General features: G+C 36.9%; 7 protein-coding genes across 10 annotated transcripts; 5 read left to right on the forward strand and 2 right to left on the reverse strand.

Moving 5' to 3' along the window:
* Positions 1 to 972: 972 nt before the first annotated feature.
* Positions 973 to 2,827, forward strand: LOC106339197. Its single transcript, XM_013777994.1, is given in 4 exon segments — positions 973 to 1,081; positions 1,161 to 1,282; positions 2,036 to 2,383; positions 2,385 to 2,827. Coding segments are annotated over 4 exon segments (942 nt in total). The 3' UTR covers positions 2,748 to 2,827.
* A 331-nt stretch (positions 2,828 to 3,158) lies between these two features.
* LOC106343016 (histone chaperone ASF1-like) lies at positions 3,159 to 4,689 on the forward strand. 3 transcript variants are annotated; one of them, XM_013782115.1, is made up of 3 exons: positions 3,161 to 3,360; positions 3,453 to 3,572; positions 4,055 to 4,689. In XM_013782115.1, exon 3 carries the CDS (start codon positions 4,097 to 4,099, stop codon positions 4,517 to 4,519), a length of 423 nt encoding a protein of 140 aa, XP_013637569.1. In that variant the 5' UTR covers positions 3,161 to 3,360; positions 3,453 to 3,572; positions 4,055 to 4,096; the 3' UTR covers positions 4,520 to 4,689. The 3 variants fall into 3 exon arrangements, with proteins under 3 accessions (XP_013637570.1, XP_013637569.1, XP_013637568.1); XM_013782116.1 differs by lacking the exon at positions 3,453 to 3,572 and having other exon boundaries at positions 3,159 to 3,362; positions 4,057 to 4,689; XM_013782114.1 differs by lacking the exon at positions 3,161 to 3,360 and having other exon boundaries at positions 3,369 to 3,572.
* Positions 4,690 to 7,556: 2,867 nt separating this feature from the next.
* Positions 7,557 to 10,135, forward strand: LOC106343015 (squamosa promoter-binding-like protein 9). Its single transcript, XM_013782113.1, has 3 exons — positions 7,557 to 8,218; positions 8,992 to 9,137; positions 9,370 to 10,135. Exons 1-3 carry the CDS (start codon positions 7,869 to 7,871, stop codon positions 9,966 to 9,968), a joined length of 1,095 nt encoding a protein of 364 aa, XP_013637567.1. The 5' UTR covers positions 7,557 to 7,868; the 3' UTR covers positions 9,969 to 10,135.
* Positions 10,136 to 10,663: 528 nt separating this feature from the next.
* LOC106342615 (outer envelope pore protein 16-3, chloroplastic/mitochondrial) lies at positions 10,664 to 12,046 on the forward strand. The gene is made up of 3 exons (XM_013781604.1): positions 10,664 to 10,753; positions 11,235 to 11,582; positions 11,684 to 12,046. Exons 2-3 carry the CDS (start codon positions 11,252 to 11,254, stop codon positions 11,833 to 11,835), a joined length of 483 nt encoding a protein of 160 aa, XP_013637058.1. The 5' UTR covers positions 10,664 to 10,753; positions 11,235 to 11,251; the 3' UTR covers positions 11,836 to 12,046.
* Positions 12,047 to 12,202: 156 nt separating this feature from the next.
* On the forward strand, positions 12,203 to 13,556 carry LOC106342614 (rhodanese-like domain-containing protein 9, chloroplastic). 2 transcript variants are annotated; one of them, XM_013781603.1, is made up of 6 exons: positions 12,203 to 12,323; positions 12,392 to 12,642; positions 12,726 to 12,876; positions 12,958 to 13,043; positions 13,125 to 13,229; positions 13,308 to 13,556. In XM_013781603.1, the coding sequence occupies exons 1-6, from the start codon at positions 12,277 to 12,279 to the stop codon at positions 13,367 to 13,369; spliced, it is 702 nt and encodes a 233-aa protein (XP_013637057.1). In that variant the 5' UTR covers positions 12,203 to 12,276; the 3' UTR covers positions 13,370 to 13,556. The 2 variants fall into 2 exon arrangements, with proteins under 2 accessions (XP_013637057.1, XP_013637056.1); XM_013781602.1 differs by having other exon boundaries at positions 12,204 to 12,323; positions 12,389 to 12,642.
* Positions 13,557 to 13,751: 195 nt separating this feature from the next.
* On the reverse strand, positions 13,752 to 15,890 carry LOC106342613 (3,9-dihydroxypterocarpan 6A-monooxygenase). The gene is made up of 2 exons (XM_013781600.1): positions 14,856 to 15,890; positions 13,752 to 14,445 (listed from the first exon to the last, which is right to left on the reverse strand). The coding sequence occupies exons 1-2, from the start codon at positions 15,768 to 15,770 to the stop codon at positions 13,816 to 13,818; spliced, it is 1,545 nt and encodes a 514-aa protein (XP_013637054.1). The 5' UTR covers positions 15,771 to 15,890; the 3' UTR covers positions 13,752 to 13,815.
* Positions 15,891 to 18,799: 2,909 nt separating this feature from the next.
* On the reverse strand, positions 18,800 to 21,152 carry LOC106337613 (transcription factor bHLH130). The gene is made up of 6 exons (XM_013776720.1): positions 20,378 to 21,152; positions 19,705 to 19,952; positions 19,451 to 19,618; positions 19,308 to 19,373; positions 19,152 to 19,220; positions 18,800 to 19,058 (listed from the first exon to the last, which is right to left on the reverse strand). The coding sequence occupies exons 1-6, from the start codon at positions 20,802 to 20,804 to the stop codon at positions 18,999 to 19,001; spliced, it is 1,038 nt and encodes a 345-aa protein (XP_013632174.1). The 5' UTR covers positions 20,805 to 21,152; the 3' UTR covers positions 18,800 to 18,998.
* Positions 21,153 to 22,189: the final 1,037 nt, after the last annotated feature.

A 22,189-nucleotide genomic window follows, 5' to 3' on the forward strand; every position in this document is an offset into this window, starting at 1 on the left:
AGCTCTTGTGATTTTTTCGGCAATTTTATCTTTCAGCATTTGTAAATCTTGTTTGGTAACATACTCCTTCTGCTTTTTAATAATGGCGATCAACCGCTTGTTTTGAGCAACTACAGCAGAGAGAACCTCCTTATGAAGTTTCAACCAAGCATCCTCAGTCGCTGCTAAGAAAATGACAATCAATCTCTTATCAGTAGAAAGCACAAGATCAATCTCGATCCTAATAGCAGATCTAGACTCTCCATCTCACACATACACTTTAGGTTCCGGAGATCGAGACATCGGACTATCGGATCCGAAGCTAAACTACTTAAGTTTATCATATCTACCACACTCACTCGAGTCAATCCAGAGGCTAATAGGAACGGGACGCTATCATGATTTACCTGGAGGAGGAGAGTGAGACGCCTCAGCTCCGGTGCCATCTCTGGCGACATCTACGGCCTGCTCTGTTTCCACTATCCAAAAGCAAAACAATCGGAGATACAGAGAGAGAGATATAGAGTGAGAGGGAGAGAGAAAGATCAGACTTACTCGAGAAGTTGAAATTGAAATTGAATTGCTTCATGAATGCATTTGGGGGGGTTTATATCGGGCGCGAAATCGGAAACGGTGAAAAATATCTAAATCTAACTTAACCGTGTTTACTAACCGAACATTAAACCAGAATGATCCAGACATTGAACCAGCACCGTCGCGAAGTCGAACGATACGATCTATCTCGTAAAAAAAACTCCATCGACTGTGTGATTAAACGGTTAGAGATTTGGAGGATTTTTTTAATGAATCGAGTGGTTTCGTGATGATGCAGGTCGTTGCGATCGAAGGTGAAGATGATTGGAAGAAGAGACGAGCTCGGATCTAGATAAGAAAGAGCTCCGCCGCGAATCGGATCGCGACGGCGGCGAACTGGTCCCGATTTCGCCGGATCCGGTAGATATCAGCTCGGTGAACGTGAAGAGAGAGGAGGAGATGGCCGGAGCCGTCGACGGAGGAGGAGAAGCGAAGCTGACCGGAGATGATTCGTGTAGAGGGAGCTGCGAGAAGGAATCGGGAGTTAACTCGGAGCGAGAAGGATCAGGTTAACTGAGTCGATGGCCGAGTCGGAGGGAGAAGTGAATCGTGGAGAGGAGGAGGCGAAGGAGACGAGCGATGTGCAGAGCTCGACGAGCTTGCCGAGGAAGTGGATAATGAGGATCGATCTCAGCCGTCGATTAGTTTCGTCGAGATGCTTCTGTCGCATCCGTGTGGCTACCTCTTTTCGTGCCGACTCGAAACCCAGGTGAAAATTGAAATTCGATTTTTTAATTTTATATTTTAACTATCTTTATTTAATAAAATAACAATACAACCGAAATAAAACTGGATAATTTATTCTGTTAAGAATAATATGCTTTGTTATAGTCAGCAGCATAGTATATTGTTAGCAAATATTGTTAACTTGGGTATTCAATGAAGAATTTGGATGATATGTATTAGAATGATAAATTTATTATTATATAAACAGATTTTTATTATATTAAAATTTAATGTTATTTAACTTGTTATTTTAGAATATACACTAAAATATAGGGCTATTGAAAAATTTTAATATAGGTGTTTTCTAATGATTTTATGATATTTTGGTGAAGTTTTTACCGGATAATATAAAATTGTAAATGGTTTTTTTAGAAATTATAAATATAATGATAGTAAATTATTTAATTCGAATAAACTCATTTAAAAATCAAGAAAAAAAAACAAATTACTCCAAACATTAAAAAAATAAATTAAATGCATTCATTTAAATACTCGGGTGTTTTTTAATTTTTAAAATATTTGCTAATAGTTACAAAGGAGTTTATTGAAAAAAGGTGACATGTGGGCATCTTTGATTGGGTTATTAAATCGCCCTTTAGGTTATTGACTGGTTTGGAACGTGCCCACGTTGATATATTTTTAAAACAACGCAAAAGCCATGCACTCAATCATACAGTATATGTATATTAAAGTGAAAAATAAAACCAAAATTCTTAATTAATCTGCATTGTTACAGGAAATACCAGAGTACGGTAATATAATCAGACAGCACGTAGATTTTGAGATGATTAGGAAACGTGACGAAGAAGGATTGTACAAAAGTTCGATGAGCAAGTTGTTTCGCGATTTGCTTCTACTTATCAACAATGTTAAAGCGTTTTATCTCAAGGGCTCTTCTGAGTTCAACTCTGCAGAGCAGCTTCTCCAACTCGTCAAGAAACAGATGATTACTACTCTCGAGAGACCTAGAGAGAAGGTACGTACTCGCCACCGAAAGAGAAGTCCTTGGAGTTAATTTCGTTTAATTAAAGAGGCTGTTGCGGTCACTTCAAAGCCGAGAATCTCTCTCCCTATTGTAGCTTGTACGGAAACATAGTTCCTTGGCTGCTAAACCTTTGCTAATGATATCACCCACTGGAGGTGACAAGAAAGGGAAGAAGACAGATCAAGTGGTTGATGATGAGAAGCTTGTTTTATTGAAGGATGAAGAAACCTCTGGGAAAGATGACGAGTCTCTGGTTTTGAAGAAGATGGTGAGAGGAAAAACCTCTACGGCTAAAAAAGTAGCAATCAGGAACGTCAAGAACAGTGATTCCAGCTTGAATGAGGTTGAGAAAACTGATGAGGAGAAGAAGGGTAACAAAAGTGGTAGCTCGAAAAGGAAAAGTGTAGCTAATTTTCTCAAGAGAATGAAAGGTGGTTGTTCGTCTGATATCAGGAGTATCTAGTTTGGGACCTCTTTGTGATTCTCTCTATCTCTAAATCAGTAAACAACTGCAAATTATGTGTTTGGTGATTTGTATAAAAGCTTTTTACCACTTAGAGATGGCAAAACACAGAAGTTAAAAATACAAAGGAAGCAAAGAAGAATTGATTTAATGGATAAAACTTTTATATGATTTAGTTACTGAAAAAAAAAACAAAGCCATGAAGGAATAAATCAAAATAAAATTTGTACTTAAAGGTTATAGGATTCGATCTCATTAATGAAACAATTCGTTAAACAGTTGTTCTTCTGAACGTGACCCATTTGGAAAGCCTTATGGGCTTTGTCTAGGACCCAAAAGATAACTAGCCTTCTTTTAACTGATCAACGCGTCATTCAAGCAGGCTGAGCTGTTCTACTTCTTATCCACACATGCACTTCGAGAGCACCACTACTCGCAGTAACAGCTGTGTGTGAGTGAGAGATACGCGCCTATTCTGAGCGCGTTGGATTAGGAAGAATGTGAAAATTCTAGTAATCCCCTCTTCAAACGAGGGCTTAAGAAGTTATCCATTGGCCAATGGTTTTATAGGATGATGCTGCTGCTGCTGCTGCTGCTTCTAAGTGTGTTGTGTGTAAGTAAACTGAGGAAGCTCCTTTTTTTATTACTGTCTTTTGTTATCAGATCTCTCTAATGTTTAGGGTTTTGTGTTTGTGATCACTTTAGCTCAGAGTCTCTCAGTGTTTCTCTGATCTCTGTTTCCTACTGAGTAGTTGAAAGCAAAGAAAGTGACCATTTGTATTGTCTGGTATCTGAGTAACTGATGCATGTATATGCCACACATAGGTGAGTTTTGTCTATTTTCTTCTTTTATGAGTATATTACCCTCTTCCTGCATCATTGTTAAGTTCGATTATACTTAGTTGTGTTGTGTCCCCATGAGATTGGAAACAAATTAAAAGTTAGCCTTCTTAATCATTTGATTTACTCATGCAATGATGTTTCATGGAAGTTAATCCAACTTTTTTTGTAGCTTATTATATTATTCATGAGAAATGGAATCTGTTTAATTAGGTTTGGAAGTTGAAATTTTTTTTTGTAAGTACAATTCTTTAGATGTTAAAAGAGGAGTGGTCAATGCTTGAAGTGGAATATATATATATTTTTTATGTTTATGATTGGTGGTTGAAAGTGTTTGTTCGTCCATTATTAACTAATTTGAAAGGGTGTAATGCTACTTGGTTGATTCTAAAATGATACATATAATATATATTGAGAATAGTATAAAGATTGTCTTCTTATGAGCTAGTGTGTTTTGAGCTTTGCAGGTTTCTAAGTTGTGTAGTAGCTTGTAGCGTTTATAGACCATTATGAGAAGAGGTAGAGGGAAAGGGAGGAAGCCGAGTGCATCTGCTCGGGAAGATCGTGGAAGCGGTGAAGAAGAGAAGATCCCTGCTTACAGGAGAAGAGGAAGGCCACAGAAGCCGGTGAGAGATGATTTCGAAGAGGAGGAGGAAGAAGAGATGGTAGAGAAGATGGAACAAGAAGAAGATATTGATGATACTAATGAAAGCTCAGTAACAAGCAAAAAACCAGAGAACGAGAGGAAGAGGAAAATATCTAATACAGATCACAATGCGGATTTAAAAGAAGAAGAGACCGAGTTAGGATCCAAATCAAGCATGGATGGTTCCACTAAATCGATATCTGTTGGGTTTAGGCAGAATGGAAGCAGGAGGAAGAGCAAGCCGAGACGAGCTGCTGAAGCTGTTGTGGAATGTAATGGAGTTTGAAGAACTAAAATGAAACAGGATGATGACAAGTTAACCTGAGGAGGCCTCTTCTTTTTGGCTTTTATTACCTTTTTTTTGTTGCAATTTGATAACTTTGGATATCTTTTGGTGTTTATATGATTCATGAATCATTGGCATCATCAATTTGCATAGCCTTTTCTTGTGTCTCATATGTTTAGTTTTTGAGGGTTGATCGTCCAAAGATGGTCCCTGCTGCAACACATGAATATGGGAGGGAAAGTCATTCATACATGTGAGTGAGTTCATCTCATCTACAAAAGTTATAATCAGTCTAAGATATTATAATTTCAAATCGTGTACGTTAGGTAAATGTAGCAGTAAAGCCATTAAGGAAGAGAGTTAAGAAAAAGGGCAGAGTCATTACACTTTTTTTTGAAGTCATTACACTTAAGAGACTGGTCTACACATTTTAAATTAATAATTTATAATATATATATTCATAATCTAAAAGTCTAAACAACTTCAGAAACTTACAAAAACAAGCCTTGAATTGTTTACTTAGAAAAAAACTTAATTATTTTAAAAACATATGGTAATCATTTGAATTATCAATTATGTGAGAAAAAAACTAAACATATATTATATATATACTAATGTTTTACTATATTTAATTTTCTCTTTCTAGCTAATGATCAATCCCTCCCCCCCCCCAGGAAACTCAAACCCTAGTTCCCATCTTTTCTTTAACAAATAGAAAAAAGTTGAGGAGTTTATGACATTTTGTAAGTATTACATCATATTCAACTATAACGACGATATAATAATATTTTTTCTGAATGTATAGCTATCCAGAACCTAGTTGTTTCTGTGTGTGACACATGTTTGTAAAATCAGTCTTGAGAGATCAGGTCTTTAGTTTCAGGGTTTAACCAATGCAGCCAAACAAAAAGAAACTACTTTCACTAAATAAAGCTAAGCAAAAAGAACAAATCAAACCTAAACCTATATATAATATATAAAGTATTACAGTTCGCACAGACTCTGATGGATGTCTATAACTTTTCATACTTTCTATTATTACAAAAACCAGTAAGATCTTGCTTTGTATATTGAGCTGTGAACTTGTGACTATAATTTTTTCAAACAAATCAAATGGGGAGACAAACCAAATACTAAAATTTTATTTACAAAAAAGCAAGCAAACAAAGCGAAATCCAAAATAATTAAAACATCTTTTGGTTATAGTTTAATATATTTATTGTGTTGCTTGCACACCTGCCGACACCAGCTAGTTTCCTTGAAGTGCACATCTTTTGTTGTGTTCCAATAAATGTACTGCTCATATTTCAGTCGTTAATATTTTAATTTTTTAACCTTTAAAATCACTATAATTAAAAATTCACAATCATTTTTTTACCATATTCGTTACTCTCTAACTACTACAGTTATTTGTAAAAGTAAGAAACCCTCTATTTATAGAACTCTGAACTCCTCGGCACTTGCTTTGTGGTTCCCAATGCTGAGTATAGAATCTATGAAGAATAACAGCATTTGAAGACCAAAAAGTCATTAATTTAAGTACAGAAAAAACATATTATCAAGATTTGTGAAGTCGGGTACGTTCTATGCAAGTCTCAAGATTGCTCCCTTGTCTCAGATAAGATGCTCTCAACAAATTAAACGCAGCTTTTAATTAAACTTACATCTCCTATGACCCAGAAAAACGTACATCACATGACACATCACCATAAACTTATTACATTACCTATGACCCCAAAAGAACTTACATCACCACATGACACATCACCATCTCATTTAATTATGGATGTCAACTTTAAGGAGAACGATCGAACTAGAACTCTTATCGTAACACATCGAATCCATATAATGTAGACACACAAGAAAGTTATAGTGGACCATATAGGTTTTTAAAGTTAATAATTGACGCTTTTTAGATGCGAGCGGCCTGATAATAAAACTGTAGGTGAGAACGATTTATGTGAGCTAGAACTGTAGATAGCGCTGAATCAATAAACTTATGCGTATGAGAGAATGATAACACACATTTGTCAAGAAGAAAAGTATGCTCTTAGCAAAAAAAAAAAAGAAGAAAAAGTATGCATAACGAGAGAAAATATGGGTCTAAAAGAAGCTAGCATGGGGCAAGCGGTGAATAGGATGAGTACTTTGTTATTGTATTGTGTTGAAAAAAACCTAAATTGTCGAGCTTGTCTAGTAGTATGATGGTATACAATGAATACTTAAAGGCCGCAACCTATGTCTGACGTTCATATGAGTGTGTTTCGCTCAATATAACGTGAAGTCAATACATCCCATATTCATGCTGAGATGATCTTAAACTTTTTTTACACCGATCATACAAGTTCTTATCCGATATTTTGTAACTGAATAAGTTTTTACATTTTCTACTGTTGATCATTTACATACTCACTTCTAAAGAATAAGGTTTTAAGCTATATAAAAACTTAAACCGATCTCATAATTAACCTCCTTAAATCTATTTTCTAACAGCTTAATTACTTTTAGTGTATATTCAAATGATTTTCTTTCAAACATGCATACTTAACGTGTCAAAATCAATTCCAAAACAAAAATAAAGATTTCATTTCCTAAAAAATATGTGGCCGCAAGCAAGCGAATCATGTAACTACTATCTAAAAACAGAATATATAACGGGGTTAGTTGAAAGATATTTTGGTTTGGTTTGGTTGGTTGGGATAATTTTCACTACAATTGGTTGATAAAAAATTATTTTGAGTACTCTATTTAATACTATTCCGTTGATTTTGGTTTGATAAACGTTCAGCTCAGATCTTAGTTCAAAACCCAGTCAAATTTGTGGTAGATTTTGGAGTTCAGAAACCCAAAATATCATCTCCATTTATTATTTGCCAACCTCATAATGCCAATGGTGGACCAAAAGAAAAACATGCATTTATTTATTCATTTGAAATAAAAAAAAAGAGAAAGAAATGCGTTTAACTCGTCAAATAATTGAACCGAAAAAAATCTATAAAAAAGTTGAAAACGTGAACAGTATAAAGTAAAAATAATAATAAAAAGATGTGTACATGATGAAAGACCTCTCCAATGTTCATTTGCCTCAAGTTTCTTCTAACTCCAAGATTGGAAACTGCTACATCTCTCTCTAACAAACAACAGTCTAGTCTTTGTCCGTACCATTTTACTTACTGTCTTTGTCTATCGCCACTCTCGTCTCTTTTTTATGCTTCTATTGTCTCTCTCTCTCTCTTGTTTACTTTCTTCCCCTTTCGTCCTTTCTTCAAACCAAGACAGTTAGGTTTGAGAGAGAGAGAGAGAATGATAAGCAAGTACTCTCTTTCTGTCTGAATAAAAGGAAACAAATATGAATATGGGTTCCAACTCGGGTCAGGGTCTTGGTCCTGTTCAGGCAGAGTCCGGTGGTTCATCGAATGAGTCATCCTCTTTCAGCGGAGGGCTCATGTTTGGGCAGAAGATCTACTTCGAGGACGCTGGAGTTGGGTCTTCTTCCTCCGGCGGGTCAAACAGAAGGGTTCGTGGAGGCGGGTCGGGTCAATCAAGTCAGATACCAAGGTGCCAAGTGGAAGGCTGTGGAGTGGATCTAACCAATGCAAAGGGCTACTACTTGAGGCACAGAGTTTGTGGAATGCACTCTAAAACACCTAGAGTCATTGTTGGTGGTATCGAACAGAGGTTTTGTCAACAGTGCAGCAGGTTCTTTATTTCCTTCTTTCTCCCTATTCTACCCTTTACTTCTCGTGTTTATTTGTTTTGCCATTATCCACATGCCCGGTCCTGAACATAGGCAAATTAATGAACAATCGGTATAAAACATCACTATATTATATGATAATTTTAGTTGTGTATAGAACATTAATTATATAAAAATTAAGCAACCGGCACTTATTGCCGGCCAAGACTCTCCTGTGAATCAAATCCAAAGGCTTTAGCTATCTTTTTGTGTAGATTGTCAGTGTCATATGCTTTTTCTTGGCTTTAACGTCGTTGGAGGGTGTCACTTTTAACTTTACAGCTTAGTGTTTTGTAACTTGGTCTTGTGTTTGTTGGACTCGTTGGGGCTCAAATTTGGGAATATGTTTACGTGTACTTCTATATGCTTCTCTTTTATTTCTTTTGACTTGTCTCTCTAAAAAAAATCCAATCTAAAGGGATATGAAATGAATGGACAATAAGAAACCTATTGCCCTTATGTTTGCTTCTTTAGGTCGTATCATTATTGAGGGGGACAAAACTGGTACCATGGCATCAATGACGTGAACACTCAAGAAACTATGTTACAGTGTAACTTAACGAAAAAAAAAAAACTATGTTACAGTGTGTGTGTGGTTAATTATAAGATTCAGAATCAAGATAACCTTATTGACTTATAGAATCCATTAAGACGACCTTATGTGTTTGGAACGTTTTTGGGGTTATATGTTGCTTTCCTTAGAAGTTAACACGGACTGAATCAATATGACATATAGGTTTCATCAGCTTCAAGAATTTGACCTAGAGAAAAGGAGTTGCCGTAGGAGACTCGCTGGTCATAATGAGCGACGGAGGAAGCCACAGCCTGCGTCTCTCTCAGTGTTGTCTTCTCGTTATGGGAGGATAGCACCTTCCCTTTACGGTTAGATCCTTAAACCTGTTATGTTAATCAACGAATGAAAGTCCTACATTTGGAGAAGTAATAGACTAATATATAAATGGTTAGAGCCAATCTATTTATTATCAATTAATTGATTTTAGCCAATGAAATTCAACATAATAAGATTTTTTTCAAAAAAAAAAAATATTAACATAATAAGATGACTTGTAAACTAAACCTAAGATGTATATGTTTCACAATGTTTTGGGGACAGGAAATGCTGAAACTACAATGAATGGGAGCTTTCTTGGTTCCCAAGATATGAGTTGGACGAGTTCAAGAACGTTGGATACAAGAGTAATGAGACGGCCAGTGGCAGCACCATCATGGCAGATCAATCCAATGGACGTGTTTAGTCAAGGATCAGTAAGTGGAGGAGGAGGGATAAGCTTCTCATCTCCAGAGATTATGGACACTAAACCAGAGAGCTACAAGGGTATTGGCGGTGAATCAAACTGTGCTCTCTCTCTTCTGTCAAATCCACATCAGCCACAAGACGACGACAACAACAACAACACATGGAGAACTTCTTCAGGTTTTGGTCCTATGACGGTTACAATGGCTCAGCCACCACCTGCACCTAGCCAGCATCAGTATCTGAACCCGCCTTGGGTGTTCAAGGACGATGATAATAACTGTCCGAATGATATGTCTCCTGTTTTGAACTTGGCCCGGTTCACCGAGACAGATACGACAATGGGTGAGTTCGAGTTATCTGATCATCATCAACATCAAAATAGGAGGCAGTACATGGAAGATGAGAACACAAGGGCTTATGACTCTTCTTCACACCATAACAACTGGTCTCTCTGAGTCACTTTGCCTCAAAAAGTAGACTACTCTTTGCAATATCTCATTTTTTTCCCTGTTATTTGCTATTATTAAACCAGACAATGGCTTTTGTTTTTATTCTTTTGTTGTTGTTCTCTCCTCAACTTAAGAGATAATTTTGAGCATTATGATCATCAATATCACATAAATGTTTCATATATTGATCTATATATAATCTCTCTCTCTATATATATATATAAATGTTTTTAACTTAAAACTGATTAGTGATAATTGGATTGTATTATCTTAACTTTTGATATGGGACAATGTTCTTTGCAGAAATAATCAATGAACCAACTTAGGAATGGATCAATAATTGATCGGATAGGATTACCTGGATCGGATTTTGATAACATATTAAATTGATATTTTCAACTAAAAACTAATTGATAATAAATTGATTAGTCCATCTACAACTTAAGATCTCTTCCAAAGGATGTAGCTCTAATATAATCATCCTAGTGAATCAAAGTATGAGCTACTAGCTAGAATATTACATCATCGCTTAGCCTTATAGCTTATCCATAGCCAAGACAGTTCACTAGTCAGGCTCACCAGCTTTTTCTCAGACTCAAACAGCTTAAATTCCTAGCTTATACGGTTTTAATGGGCTTATTTAACGGGCCTCATAGGCCCAAGTTTGTAATCAGGCTTTCTCTAAGCACTACAGTCTCGTCTCGTCTCCTGAAGAACAACAAAGAACACATCTTTGATCTTCATCCACTGAATCGCTAATCTCGTCATTCGTCTCTCGAATCCTTAAAAAGGTTAGACCTTTCTCGATCCTTGTATGATTCATTACGTAACATTCATCTGTTTTTCACTGATTGACTCCAATCTCTCGTTCTTGTATCACGACTTCGATGAGCTTCTCAAATTAGGGTTCTTCCTTTGCATCAACAAAGTCTCAAACTTTTTGTGTTCTTCCAATCCATTTGCTTCTCTACATGATACCCATGATGATTATCTTTCTTACTAATGATGTTCACGATTTTGGAATGGGTCAAAACCTGGATTTGTTGTTTTTGTTGTTGTTGTTGTTGTTTGATCCTTGTTGTTGTTGTTCTTGTTTGATCTTTGTTGTTGTTTGATATTTGTTGTTGTTGTTGTTGTTGTTGTTTGATCTTTGATGTTGTTGTTTTGTTGTTTGGTCTTTGTTGTTGTTTTATTGTTTGATCTTTGTTGTTGTTGTTGTTGTTTGATTTTATGTTCTGTAATGAATGTTTTGCTGGTCTGTGCATTGTCTAGAACCGTAGGAAGAAACAATGGATCCAGCTGAGATGAGGTACTTGGAAGAAGAGGACGGCCCCATGATGAAGACCATCAAAGGCAGCGTGACTGGTTTCGCCGCCGGGACCATCTACGGAACCATTTTGGCCACGTGGAAAGACGTTCCGAGGGTGGAGAGGAACGTGGCTCTTCCGGGGCTCATCAGAACCCTGAAGATGATGGGAACTCACGGGCTCACTTTCGCCGCCATTGGAGGAGTTTACATCGGTGTTGAGCAGGTGGTTCAGGGTTATAGAGGCAAGAGAGATTTTTTCAATGGTGCTATTGGTGGGTTTGTTGCTGGAGCTTCTGTCCTTGGCTATAGAGGTAAAAATGCTCTTTCATTCTTTGGTTAGTGTATGAGTTTTGTCTCAATGATAAGTAGTTTGGTTGGAACTGATATGGTTTCGTTTTTTTTTTTGACGTAGCAAGGAGCATCCCAACAGCGATAGCTGCAGGTGCAACACTAGCGGTTACATCTGCTTTGATTGACTCTGGAGGTCAGACCACAAGAGTAGACAACGGCAGAGAGTATTATCCTTACGCTCCCGTTGAGAAAACAGCTAAAGCTGATGCTTGATCTCTCTTTTGGCGTTCGGAACTCTTAATAAAGCTCTGCATCTGCTTATCATGGGCTCTTGAGATCATCTCTCTTCCCTGTCCTCTCTATTTTTTTGTTTTGTTTCTGGAGATATAAAATTGCTCTTGTTTCCTCCTGTGTTTATGGAGAGTGACTTACATCTTTTGTCTGAACTTTTCCTTGCAATAAAAAATCAACTTTGTTTTCAAAATGTTAAAGTTATCAGACATGTACTTGCGTCTGTTCTATCTGAACGTGGCTAAAGCACACTAGAAAATCTACATGTCAAGGCTGAGTTGAATACGTGGCAACAGCTCATTGGCTATCTTAAATTCTCTTGTGCTATGTCTAATCTTAAATGGTTCTTGACTTCTTGTCCTTGTGTGACTATCACATCGCTGACGAGTTTTTTTCTCTCTTTCTCTCGAGACTTCTGCATCAATGGCGGGGATCGTTAGCCCTGGCCCTACGGCTCTTTACTTCACCAGGTAAAAGCTACTTCCTTCATCTGAAAGCTTTACTCCTTTCTTGAAACTGTTTTTGGTTTCTGAAGCAGTAATCTCGGCGCAAGGCGGTTGAAAGCGGTGAGCTGGTCGGGAAAGAGTGTCTCTGGTAACGTTCTCCGCCGGAGAAACCTGAGAATCGCGGCGGAGGTGAAGTTTGTGAATGCAGAGGAAGCAAAGAAGTTGATAGCGGCGGAAGGTTACAAGGTTGTGGATGTGAGAGACAAGACTCAGTTCGAGAGAGCTCATATAAAGTCTTGCCACCATATCCCTCTCTTCATTTTCAACGAAGACAACGATCTTGGTAAGAAACTCAAGCCCTCCTAAACTTGAACAGAACAGTAAGACTCGAGGCACTAAGTGATACTGTCTTTGATGAAATTGCAGGGACCATAATAAAGAGGACAGTGCACAACAACTTCTCAGGGCTCTTCTTTGGTTTGCCTTTCACAAAGCTGAATCCAGAGTTCGTTAAAGCCGTTAGAAATGAGTTTTCACAGGATAGCAAACTATTACTGGTTTGCCAAGAAGGTCTCAGGTTAGTGGAACAAACTCTGCATTCACTGAGACATGTATCTATGAAGAGAATGTTAAAGTTTCTTTGTCGATCTTTGAAAAGATCGGCAGCTGCAGCTAGTAGATTGGAGGAAGCGGGTTACGATAACATAGCTTGTGTAACATCAGGGCTACAATCTGTAAAACCAGGTTAGATCCCATTTAGCTTCATCTACAATCTGTTAAATTCAGGAATTTGAAGTAGATTTTTTCTGGTTGCTGTGTCATTAGGGACATTTGAATCGGTTGGTTCAACCGAGTTGCAGAATGCAGGCAAGGCAGGGCTTATCACAATTCAAGGAAAGATCTCAGCTGTCTTAGGAACAGTGCTCGTCTGTAAGTAAAATCTACTATAGAGTCTGTTGTTTGATCTTCTCTTCTGGTTTATGAACAAGAGTTTGTTGAAACTTGCAGGTGCTTTGTTGTTCATAACATTCTTCCCGGACCAAGCAGAGAAGCTGTTTCCTCCAAGCTGAAGACAAGAAAACAACAATGATTGATTCAGATTTTCCACCTGTTTGTATGTAGATGCTTAAGGAACACAAAAATCTTTAAATATTTGAATTTTGAAGTAGTTACAAACATATGGTATTGAACAAAGTTGTTATCTGCTTATAACAGTTGAGAAAAAAAGTCAACAATTAAAAAGAAGAGATTGCATGATGTTTTGCAAGAATATGATCTTTAGGAGTTAGTTAGAGAAGGTGCTGTGCAGTTAACTTCAAATGTCATAGGAGCTAGCAATCTCTGAAGAGGAACAACAGATCAAGAGAACTCTACAGTGACTGAGACATCCCCCATCACCATTGATCATTAGTCACCTTGCAGGCAGTAAAGTTGCCGGATAAGTTTTATTGAAAAGAGCCTTGAAAATGGTACAGAATTACAGATACATCTTGGGACGTCTTATAGAAACAGGCACTTAGAAAGTGTTGAAGCAATCCACAGGATTGCAGACAAGCGGTCGAGCCATCTCAGCAGCAAAACCAGAACCTTGACTCAGATCAACCTTCTCTCCATCAACACACTTCCAGTCAAAGCGCTGCACCAACGAACCCACACCTGCATGCATCACGTTCATGGCTAGAGACGCTCCTGGACATCCTCTTCTCCCACTCCCAAACGGAAGGTAACGAAAATTCTGCCCCTTGAACTCCATCTGATGCTCACCTATCTTCTCTTGAGAGCTCTCTAGAAACCTCTCGGGTATGAATTGTTCTGCTTCATTCCACAGCTCTGGATCTCTCATGATTGCATAGACGTTTACTAGCACACGTGTTTTTGACTTGATAAGACACCCGTTCACCTGGCAGTCCGCTGCGCATTCTCTTATGATCAGAGGAGCTGAAGGGTGGAGCCTCAGAGTTTCTCTTAGGACAGCTCGGAGGTAAGGGAGGTTAGGAACGTCTGATTCTTTGACTAGTCTTTTGCTTCCAACAATGGTATTAATCTCTTCTCTTAACTTGTTGAACGCTTGTGGATTGTTTATTAGTTCCCCCATTGCCCACTGCATTGCTGCTGCTGATGTGTCTGTTCCCGCCATGAAAACATCCTAAAGAATATTCAGTTGTATCATATCAGAATCATCAAAGCTGAAAATTGGATTCTAATTGTTGCAGGTAGGCTTGCGGGTTTGGTTAATTCGGTTCAACATAAATCTTACCAAATCCACCCGAAATAAAGTTCGGTTTGGTATTCGGTTTGTTAGGTTTTTGAAAATCCTACAAAAAAATTTAATTTCGGTTTAATTTTGTTAAAAAAATTTGGATAAGTTTGGTTAGTTCGAGTATTTTGGTTCGAAATTTGATTAGTTGGGTTCGGGTTTTAACCATTGCCGAATTGAACTAAAAACCAATTTTTTAGAAAACCTACCAAACCAAACTAACCAAAATTTCGGTTTGGTTCGGCGGGTATGGTTGGTTTAAAATCCAAGGACTAGTTGCAGGTGAGAGGGAAACATACCAACAGGAAAGACTTCATGTCATTCCTCGTTATCTTCAATTCAGCAGTTGGGTCTCTGTAAGTCTCCAACAACATATCCAAAATGTCTTTTCTCATACCTTCTTTCTTCATCCCCATTGCCTCACGTTCCTTCATGATCTTCTCTACAAGCAGATCATACTTCTCCATCACAGCTACTAACTTCTTCCCGTTCCCTGAAAAATCAAGTACTTTCAATGGTCCCAACACATCTCCAACGCTGACCTTCCCCGCAAGCTCCAAACATGTCTTCACCAGCTTCCTAATCTCCTCTGCTTCATTATCAGTACCCGAACACCTCGTGCTCATCGCCATCCTGCAGATGATATTGTTGGTGTAACTCACGAACAGGCTACTCAAGTCACAATGCACCCCTTCTCCGCAACACTTGGCCACAGACTCGACCAGCTTCAGCTTCTCCTCCTCACGGATGTCAGCGAACTTCTCAAGCTGCGGAACAGCGAGAAGCTTGGTCATGCAGAGCTTCTTCATGAACCTCCAGTAATCACCGTACTGCGCTAGGACAAACCTTGACCCTCTATACTTGAAATACTCAGCAGAACCAAACTCAGGTCTCGAGGAGAAATTAAGCTCTTGGTCTTTGAAGATCTCTCTCGCCACCGAAGAGCTTGAGACTACAACACACTTAGAAGCACCGAGACGTATCTCCATGAGTGGGCCATGCTTGCGAGCTAGGCTCTGGAATGAGACAGGCAGCACTTTGCCTATCAAATGAAGGTGACCAATCAATGGTAAAGCTGAAGGGCTCTGTGGCAGCTTTGTCGCAGCCGTTGAACTCTGCTTCTTAGAGGAGAACCATTTGAAGAAAGCATTAAGCATGAAAGCAAAAACGAAGGATGTGATGAGGAGAAGGTTAGTGCTTAGTTGAAGATCCATTGCAGGTTTATTGATTCAGTTCTTGAAGTATGCTTTGTATTTATTATGCTCATTGACGAATCTTGTTAATTAGATTCTCATTGTAAAGAAAACAAACAACAATTGTGACATTCTATAAAATATCAAGTATGGATTATTATAAGAGAAATAATTGTTAAATTATTTTTTATATGACATAGTTAACCGTGAGGCTACGTAAGCCTCTGTTATCTTAAAATCATACAAGATTATTATTCTTACTTCTTAGGAACTAAAAAAATGATTTTATGCCTCCACATGATAGAATGCAATTACATCTGTTTTTTATAATGCAACTAAAAGTTTCTTGAATAATGGTTCAGCAATAGCTTTAAGTTTCTCTCTATGCTCTCCGAAGAGATTTCACTTCATCATTCTTTGCAATCTTAGTTTGCAAGTCCAGTAAAGCTTCAATCATTTTCTTCTGATGAGATGTAAAAGCGTCCAAGATCTCCTTCTGAGAATTAATAAGCTGTCAAAGAAAACATTTCACATTACTCACTAATATTGTCTATACAAAAAAAAACTTATTATAAATTAAAACAAGTCTTAGCTATGTCAGAATTGGAAGAACTGGTGATTCACTGTAAACTTGCTCCTTGTGCTCAGATTAACAATCAATACGCGAATCATTCGAAAAAATACCAATCAATTGCTGATGTTTGATCAAAAAGTGATCAACTTTGTGAAATGTAATGATAAGTAAGGGAAGTGCGTCGTAAACAGTTAAAAAAAAACACTTAATTCAACATGAACATCACTATAAACGAAACAAAGATACTAAAAGGTGGTGTGGTGGCGCCCGATTCCACCAGCCATGCGTTGCTTTGGTTCTGAGCTGTGTTATTGCCATATTAGAACTCATAGTTTGTTGTATGTATATTCCAAATTATAGATTAATGTGTATGAGTTAGAAATAAATTAAACCTTAGTTTTTATCCAAAAAAAATATTTTGGATTATTTAAGTTTTTATGTAAAATAATTGTTAAATTTTCTATTGATTTAATTTTTAACGACTTTAAAATCATTGAGTTTCTATTTTATCATCCGTCTCAGAGAAAGTATACGGCAATGTATTTACCACCTTTTTTACTTGGTTTATTTCAAAATTAAATATCAGTCTAACTAAATATATAGTATGCAATCTTTGGAAAATTTTATTATTAGCTTGACCCAAAAAACAAAGATTCTCTAGCTATCTGATTATTATAATTTGATTGACATCTCTTAAATTATATTTTATGAAATTTATGTAAATATTTAAATTAATTATTATATTTATAACAATAAATAAAAACTGCCTAATTTTAATTTTTTAGCAAACTTGTCTAATTTTCTTTAGAAAATATATAGTTTTTTTGTTTCCACATTTTCATAAGTTTTAATTACCTGATTTATTTTAGTTTTTTTATTAGAAAAACATCATGGTCTTTCACCATTAGGTTTGTCTCTATTTGTATCTTCTAATCATAATCGAAAAATTATATCATGTGTTCATCTTTGATGGCTCATCGGAAATTGCTGCAATTGTGCTGCCCACAAGTTTGACACTAGTTTTGGATTAAGCTGCGAGCAATAGTAAATACGAATATAAAAGATATCAGTATCTGAGAAAGCAAATACAAAACTGACCAGACTCAGTAACCATCCTAATGTAGCATAATCAACATCTCCAGCAGCCAAAGAGAAACACGTATCATACTCTCTTTGCAAGGACAAAGAAATCCTTTCTTTAAGGCTACAAGTAACCTTAGAAACAGCAACAACAGACTTAATCTGAATCGTCTCCTGTTATTTTAAAATAATAACTAAAAAGGGTTTTACCTTTTAGAAGGATCTTGATTACCCAAATCATTTGGGGAGTGTTTGTCTCACTCAAGAATACATCTCTAGCATATTTAATTGTAAAATTACAGCTTAGTGAAATCCTTGCAACTTCAATTGAAATGGCTGGAATATCATCAATTTGTTACTTAATGCTTTGAAGAAATCTTAGATCATATTACTTTGTTTTTGTTTTTTCACTTCTATTATGCCACTTCTTATTATGGCCTCCAACATCTCATCTAAAAATCAATAACATGCCACTAAAGAACATGTCAAATTTTAGCTCCTTTTCTTTAAGATTTGAAATAACAATTTTACAAATTCCATTGCTACCAAATACGCCATAGAGAACAAGTTCCACTTTCTTAGATTCCATTTGTCATTTTGTGTTCCATGACTAGAAAACTTTTGTCAATTTTTTCCCGATTTTTTCCTCAAACAAATTATACATCATCCTTGTTTACACTTTCGCTTTGCAATCTCATTAGTCTTTAACACCTCATTATAATTAGTAGAATTATCACACAGCAACATGGGTTATGCATCAAAATTAAATTTATCATCTTGAAATGTATGCTACTCTGTCATTTGTTGGTTTTGGAAGTTTGACTTCTTCATTTGAAGGCTTGCCTGACAATGTCATCAAAGGTATTCACAACTAAAAATTAGATTTCTTAAGAAATATGGTAGTAATTAGATTAAATCACAGATCAAGATGTCACACACGTCTTCTGATCAAGGAGTCTCTCACCTCGTTGTTGAGAACACGTTAATGAATGTTGAGTATAAGCCTTAATTCCGTCTATCTTGATAATTTGCTCATAAGACTTTGATTCTTTCAAATGGCTGGCCCAATTCATTAGCCATCTCCTACATTTCAGAGGGTGAAAAGCAAGAATCAACGCACACCAATAAGCCACAAAGCACATGTTGCGCCCTTTCAATGCAACAATCCAACTTTTATAGTCCCACCGAGTCTTTTCAATGAGGCTTTCAGCTTCCACTGTTAGTGACTCTTGTAACATAGCCACAATGAAGCTTTCAACTATAGTGAAGTTGTAAGAGAAGTCTGTTTTGGAAACTAGATCATGGCACTCTTTGTTGTTGTACTTGTTCTTAGTTTTCATAGTTGGAATTTGGATTACTAGATTCTGCATCTTTACTTAGATGTGAGAAAACAAAAAAGAAAAGAGAAATGATTGGATTCCTATATTATTGCTTAGCATTTGTTAAAAGCATAAGCAATTTTTTTCTAGGAGCTTACATAAGACAATTTGCTATGTTTCGGCTAAAAAAAAAATTCAAGAGTACATTGTTTCTTTCTTATCCTTTCTCTCATTGCTTTCTTTAGTTCTATATACACACACACACCTTGTTGCAAGCTATATCAAATTCTTCTCCTTGTTCATACACTTGCAGTTAGCTCTGTTCTCATTCAAAATCTGTGTAAACCAACAGAAAAGTTCAACCGATTTACATTTAAACCTGTCTTTCAGTTTTTTTTTTTTTTTGGGTTCAAAATGATCATTAGGTACCTTATACTGTCTTTGTAAATCTTTGATGTAATCCACAGCTAAATCCAACATATCCGCAGTATTCGTTTGCTGTTGTAACAAAAATACTAAAAAACATTAAAACCGGTTCAATGCAAGAGAAAACGATTTGTTTATGATCAAAACCCATTAGTATACCTTGTCCATATTAGGAACAAGCTCTTGTAGTTTCCTCATTCGTTCGCTTATCTTTGTTCTTCTTACCTTTACAAGAGTAACAAAAGAGTTTGTTTCCAAGTATTAGACTTCACAGACTATAAAAGCATTGTTGAAATTATTACCCGTTCAGCAATGCTTCGAGGATGTGTGGCGCAACCACGTTTGGCTCTAATCCTACAAGGAACAGAGTCTTGTAGCTGCATGTACTTATCCACTGAAACCATGTCCGAGGTTGTAGATGATGCGTTAGGTAGACTCAAGTGATGCATTCGATTTCCAGACTCTCCATTCTGTTATATAATATAATCTTAAACATCATTCAATAACACTAAACCGGTTTGGTTGTATTAAACCGGGTTGAGAACCGAGTATACACCTGGAACAATTTGCGGTCGTCCTCTGTTTCTCTTTTGAGAGAGGGTAAGTTATCAATGAAGCTGGCGGGATCGTTCCAATGGCTGTATTGAAAACTACTTTCAGAGGCGATTTCAGGTATCTGAGAGAGCATTCCCAGAGAAGAAGGTGGCCTTGAAGAGAGACTGTTGTGGCGTCTTAACTCATTGGAACTAGATGGACTCTGTTCGTCTTCTTCGTAGTTCATCAAACTCCTCACTGAGCCATAACCTGCGATTAGAAAAGAGAGTTTGGTGGGGTCATAAAGTGCCAAACTTTATGGTTTCTGCGCCTAACCTAGTTAAGAGGATAATTAGTTTCCGGGAAATTCAGACTTTGGTAATGATAAAATTCAAAAATTTTAAATAAATACTAAAATGAGTGAAACGGTGCGAAACAGAGCAAAACAGAGTGAAACGGAGCGAAACGGAGAAACAGAGTGAAACAGAGCGAAACAGAGCAAAACAGAGCGAAACGGTGAAACAGTGCAAAACAGAGTGAAACAGTGCAAAACAGAGCAAAACAGAGCAAAACAGAGCAAAACAGTACAAAACAGAGCGAAACAGTGCGAAACAGAGCGAAACAGAGTGAAACGGTGAAACAGAGCAAAACAGAGTGAACAGACCGAAACAGAGCGAAACAGAGAGAAACGGTACCGTTTTGAGCAGTTAGGTTCGTGAACATCCCCGCCGGAGAGCTGCTTTGCCGGAGAAGGTTTGATTCAACAGGTTTGGTGTGATGATCATTGAGAAACTGATCCAAACCAATCGTGTTCATCATCCCCTTGCTCTGTCTCGGATAATGCGGCGGCAAACCGAGAAATCCCGACGGCTCAGGCAGCTGCGGCGGCGGAGGAAGAGTGGCGGCGTATGAAACAGAGGTGACAGAGGACTTAGCCTCGAACTCGCTGGGACCATTAGAGCTGGCGAATCTTGAAAGCAACCTGTCGGAGTCAAGTCCGCTCTCGTCGTCGTCGTCGGCAACGAAAGTGGTGAGAACAGAGCTTGGAGCTGAACGAAAGCGAAGAAGACCCGACCCGGAAGAAGGTGTGTGATTCGGGTCGTAGAGATGATTTGAATCCATGAAAGCCACGAACTTTACCGGTCTTGTCTTTTAGCTTATAGAGCTCTGTTTCGTAACGTTTTAGGAAGAACAGAGCTGAGGAAACAGAGTCTTCAACGTCTAACTTTTATTTAATCTTTCTTTCTCCTCTCGTATGGTTCTTTGTTGTGTAAAACTAAGAAGGAGGAGATAAGAGCTTGAGGATGTAAGAAAGGAGGTTTGTACTGAAGAAGAAGAAGAACGGTGAACAGGGAAGAGAGAGAGAGAGAGAGAGGATTAATGAATATTTATCGTCTTTTTTTTTCTTCTTCTTCTGAGTTTCTGCGTCCAACTTTTAATTGCTGAAGATAGCGGCGGATCCAAAAGCATGGCATAAAAAATTAAATGAAGAAATAAAATAAAACAAAAGTACAGAGGAAGACGTCGTTTCGAGCCGCCTGTGAGGTTGGGTCACGGAAATGCCTTTAATTTTCCTTTTCTAAAATTATTACATTTTTAAATACTTTTGGTCTTTATAATAATAGGAAAAAAATGAAATGTGTTAGAAGAGAACGTAGAGTTTAAATTGAAATATATCTTCTGTTTTGTAAAGTAAGATTTTTTATAGTATGCACGCTTATTAAAAATTTAATAAATGTTTATAATTTAATTTGATTTTTACTTTATCATATATTTTTTAATAATTTTTCACCAATAAAATTTAATCAATTCAAATATTTTTAATTAATATTCATCAAAAGTATAAAAACAATACCTTAACAATATAGAAATCTAATTTTTTGGAACAAGTAAAAAAATTAAAAAATCTTGTTTTCTGGAACGGTCGGATGAAATCATTTTTACTAGTCAAGTCCAGCAAGAACATGTGAGGTTAGTTACCTGCCTAATCAACATTCCTGAGTTTTTACTGGTGGACCCGTTACAGATTATTTTCTGATATTTCTTTGTTGTAACCCTACAAATATAAATTCGTGATACCATTTTTATACTATTATTGTTTTCTCTTTGCCGTCCACCGATTTAGTTGTATATACGTCTCCATATGCAAAATTATTAACATACAAACAAAATAATTGGCATGTTCCAGATAATTAAATCGTTATCAACTTATCATAAGACTGTATTTGTGAGAAAAGGAGACAATAAATCACAGACTTACTTCGTACGTAGTCAACTTGTGGTGACAAATCAAATGTTTTCACATTCGAATATTACGCTATAAGATCGTCCATCGTGATTGTGTCCCCATCAGAGTACAAAAGAAAAGTCAGAAGTTGGATCTTCATCATATGGTTAAAACACAAAACATCCTTTAAATGGAAAGATAATTGTCGGAAGTACAGTTTGTAAATAAGAGTCAAAACTGCAACTGCTTTTCCAGCAAGATGAAAGTAACTTTATGAATC

This window comes from Brassica oleracea, chromosome C4 (genome assembly GCF_000695525.1).
Source record: "Brassica oleracea var. oleracea cultivar TO1000 chromosome C4, BOL, whole genome shotgun sequence".
NCBI classification, from domain to species: Eukaryota; Viridiplantae; Streptophyta; class Magnoliopsida; order Brassicales; family Brassicaceae; genus Brassica; species Brassica oleracea.

Bases quoted from the DNA above. Each gene is read 5' to 3' on its own strand.
- LOC106343016 (XM_013782116.1), top strand. From the start codon at position 4,097: ATGAGAAGAGGTAGAGGGAAAGGGAGGAAGCCGAGTGCATCTGCTCGG.
- LOC106343015 (XM_013782113.1), top strand. From the start codon at position 7,869: ATGAATATGGGTTCCAACTCGGGTCAGGGTCTTGGTCCTGTTCAGGCA. The intron at 8,219-8,991 runs GTTCTTTATTTC...TATGACATATAG, and splicing joins TTTTGTCAACAGTGCAGCAG to GTTTCATCAGCTTCAAGAAT. The intron at 9,138-9,369 runs GTTAGATCCTTA...TTTTGGGGACAG, and splicing joins GATAGCACCTTCCCTTTACG to GAAATGCTGAAACTACAATG.
- LOC106342615 (XM_013781604.1), top strand. From the start codon at position 11,252: ATGGATCCAGCTGAGATGAGGTACTTGGAAGAAGAGGACGGCCCCATG. The intron at 11,583-11,683 runs GTAAAAATGCTC...TTTTTGACGTAG, and splicing joins TTCTGTCCTTGGCTATAGAG to CAAGGAGCATCCCAACAGCG.
- LOC106342614 (XM_013781602.1), top strand. From the start codon at position 12,277: ATGGCGGGGATCGTTAGCCCTGGCCCTACGGCTCTTTACTTCACCAG. The intron at 12,877-12,957 runs GTTAGTGGAACA...ATCTTTGAAAAG, and splicing joins GTTTGCCAAGAAGGTCTCAG to ATCGGCAGCTGCAGCTAGTA. The intron at 13,230-13,307 runs GTAAGTAAAATC...TGAAACTTGCAG, and splicing joins CTTAGGAACAGTGCTCGTCT to GTGCTTTGTTGTTCATAACA.
- LOC106342613 (XM_013781600.1), bottom strand. From the start codon at position 15,770: ATGGATCTTCAACTAAGCACTAACCTTCTCCTCATCACATCCTTCGTT. The intron at 14,446-14,855 runs GTATGTTTCCCT...AATATTCTTTAG, and splicing joins ACATGAAGTCTTTCCTGTTG to GATGTTTTCATGGCGGGAAC.
- LOC106337613 (XM_013776720.1), bottom strand. From the start codon at position 20,804: ATGGATTCAAATCATCTCTACGACCCGAATCACACACCTTCTTCCGGG. The intron at 19,953-20,377 runs GTACCGTTTCTC...TTCTAATCGCAG, and splicing joins GAACCTAACTGCTCAAAACG to GTTATGGCTCAGTGAGGAGT. The intron at 19,221-19,307 runs GTATACTAATGG...TTGTTACAACAG, and splicing joins TTGTTCCTAATATGGACAAG to CAAACGAATACTGCGGATAT.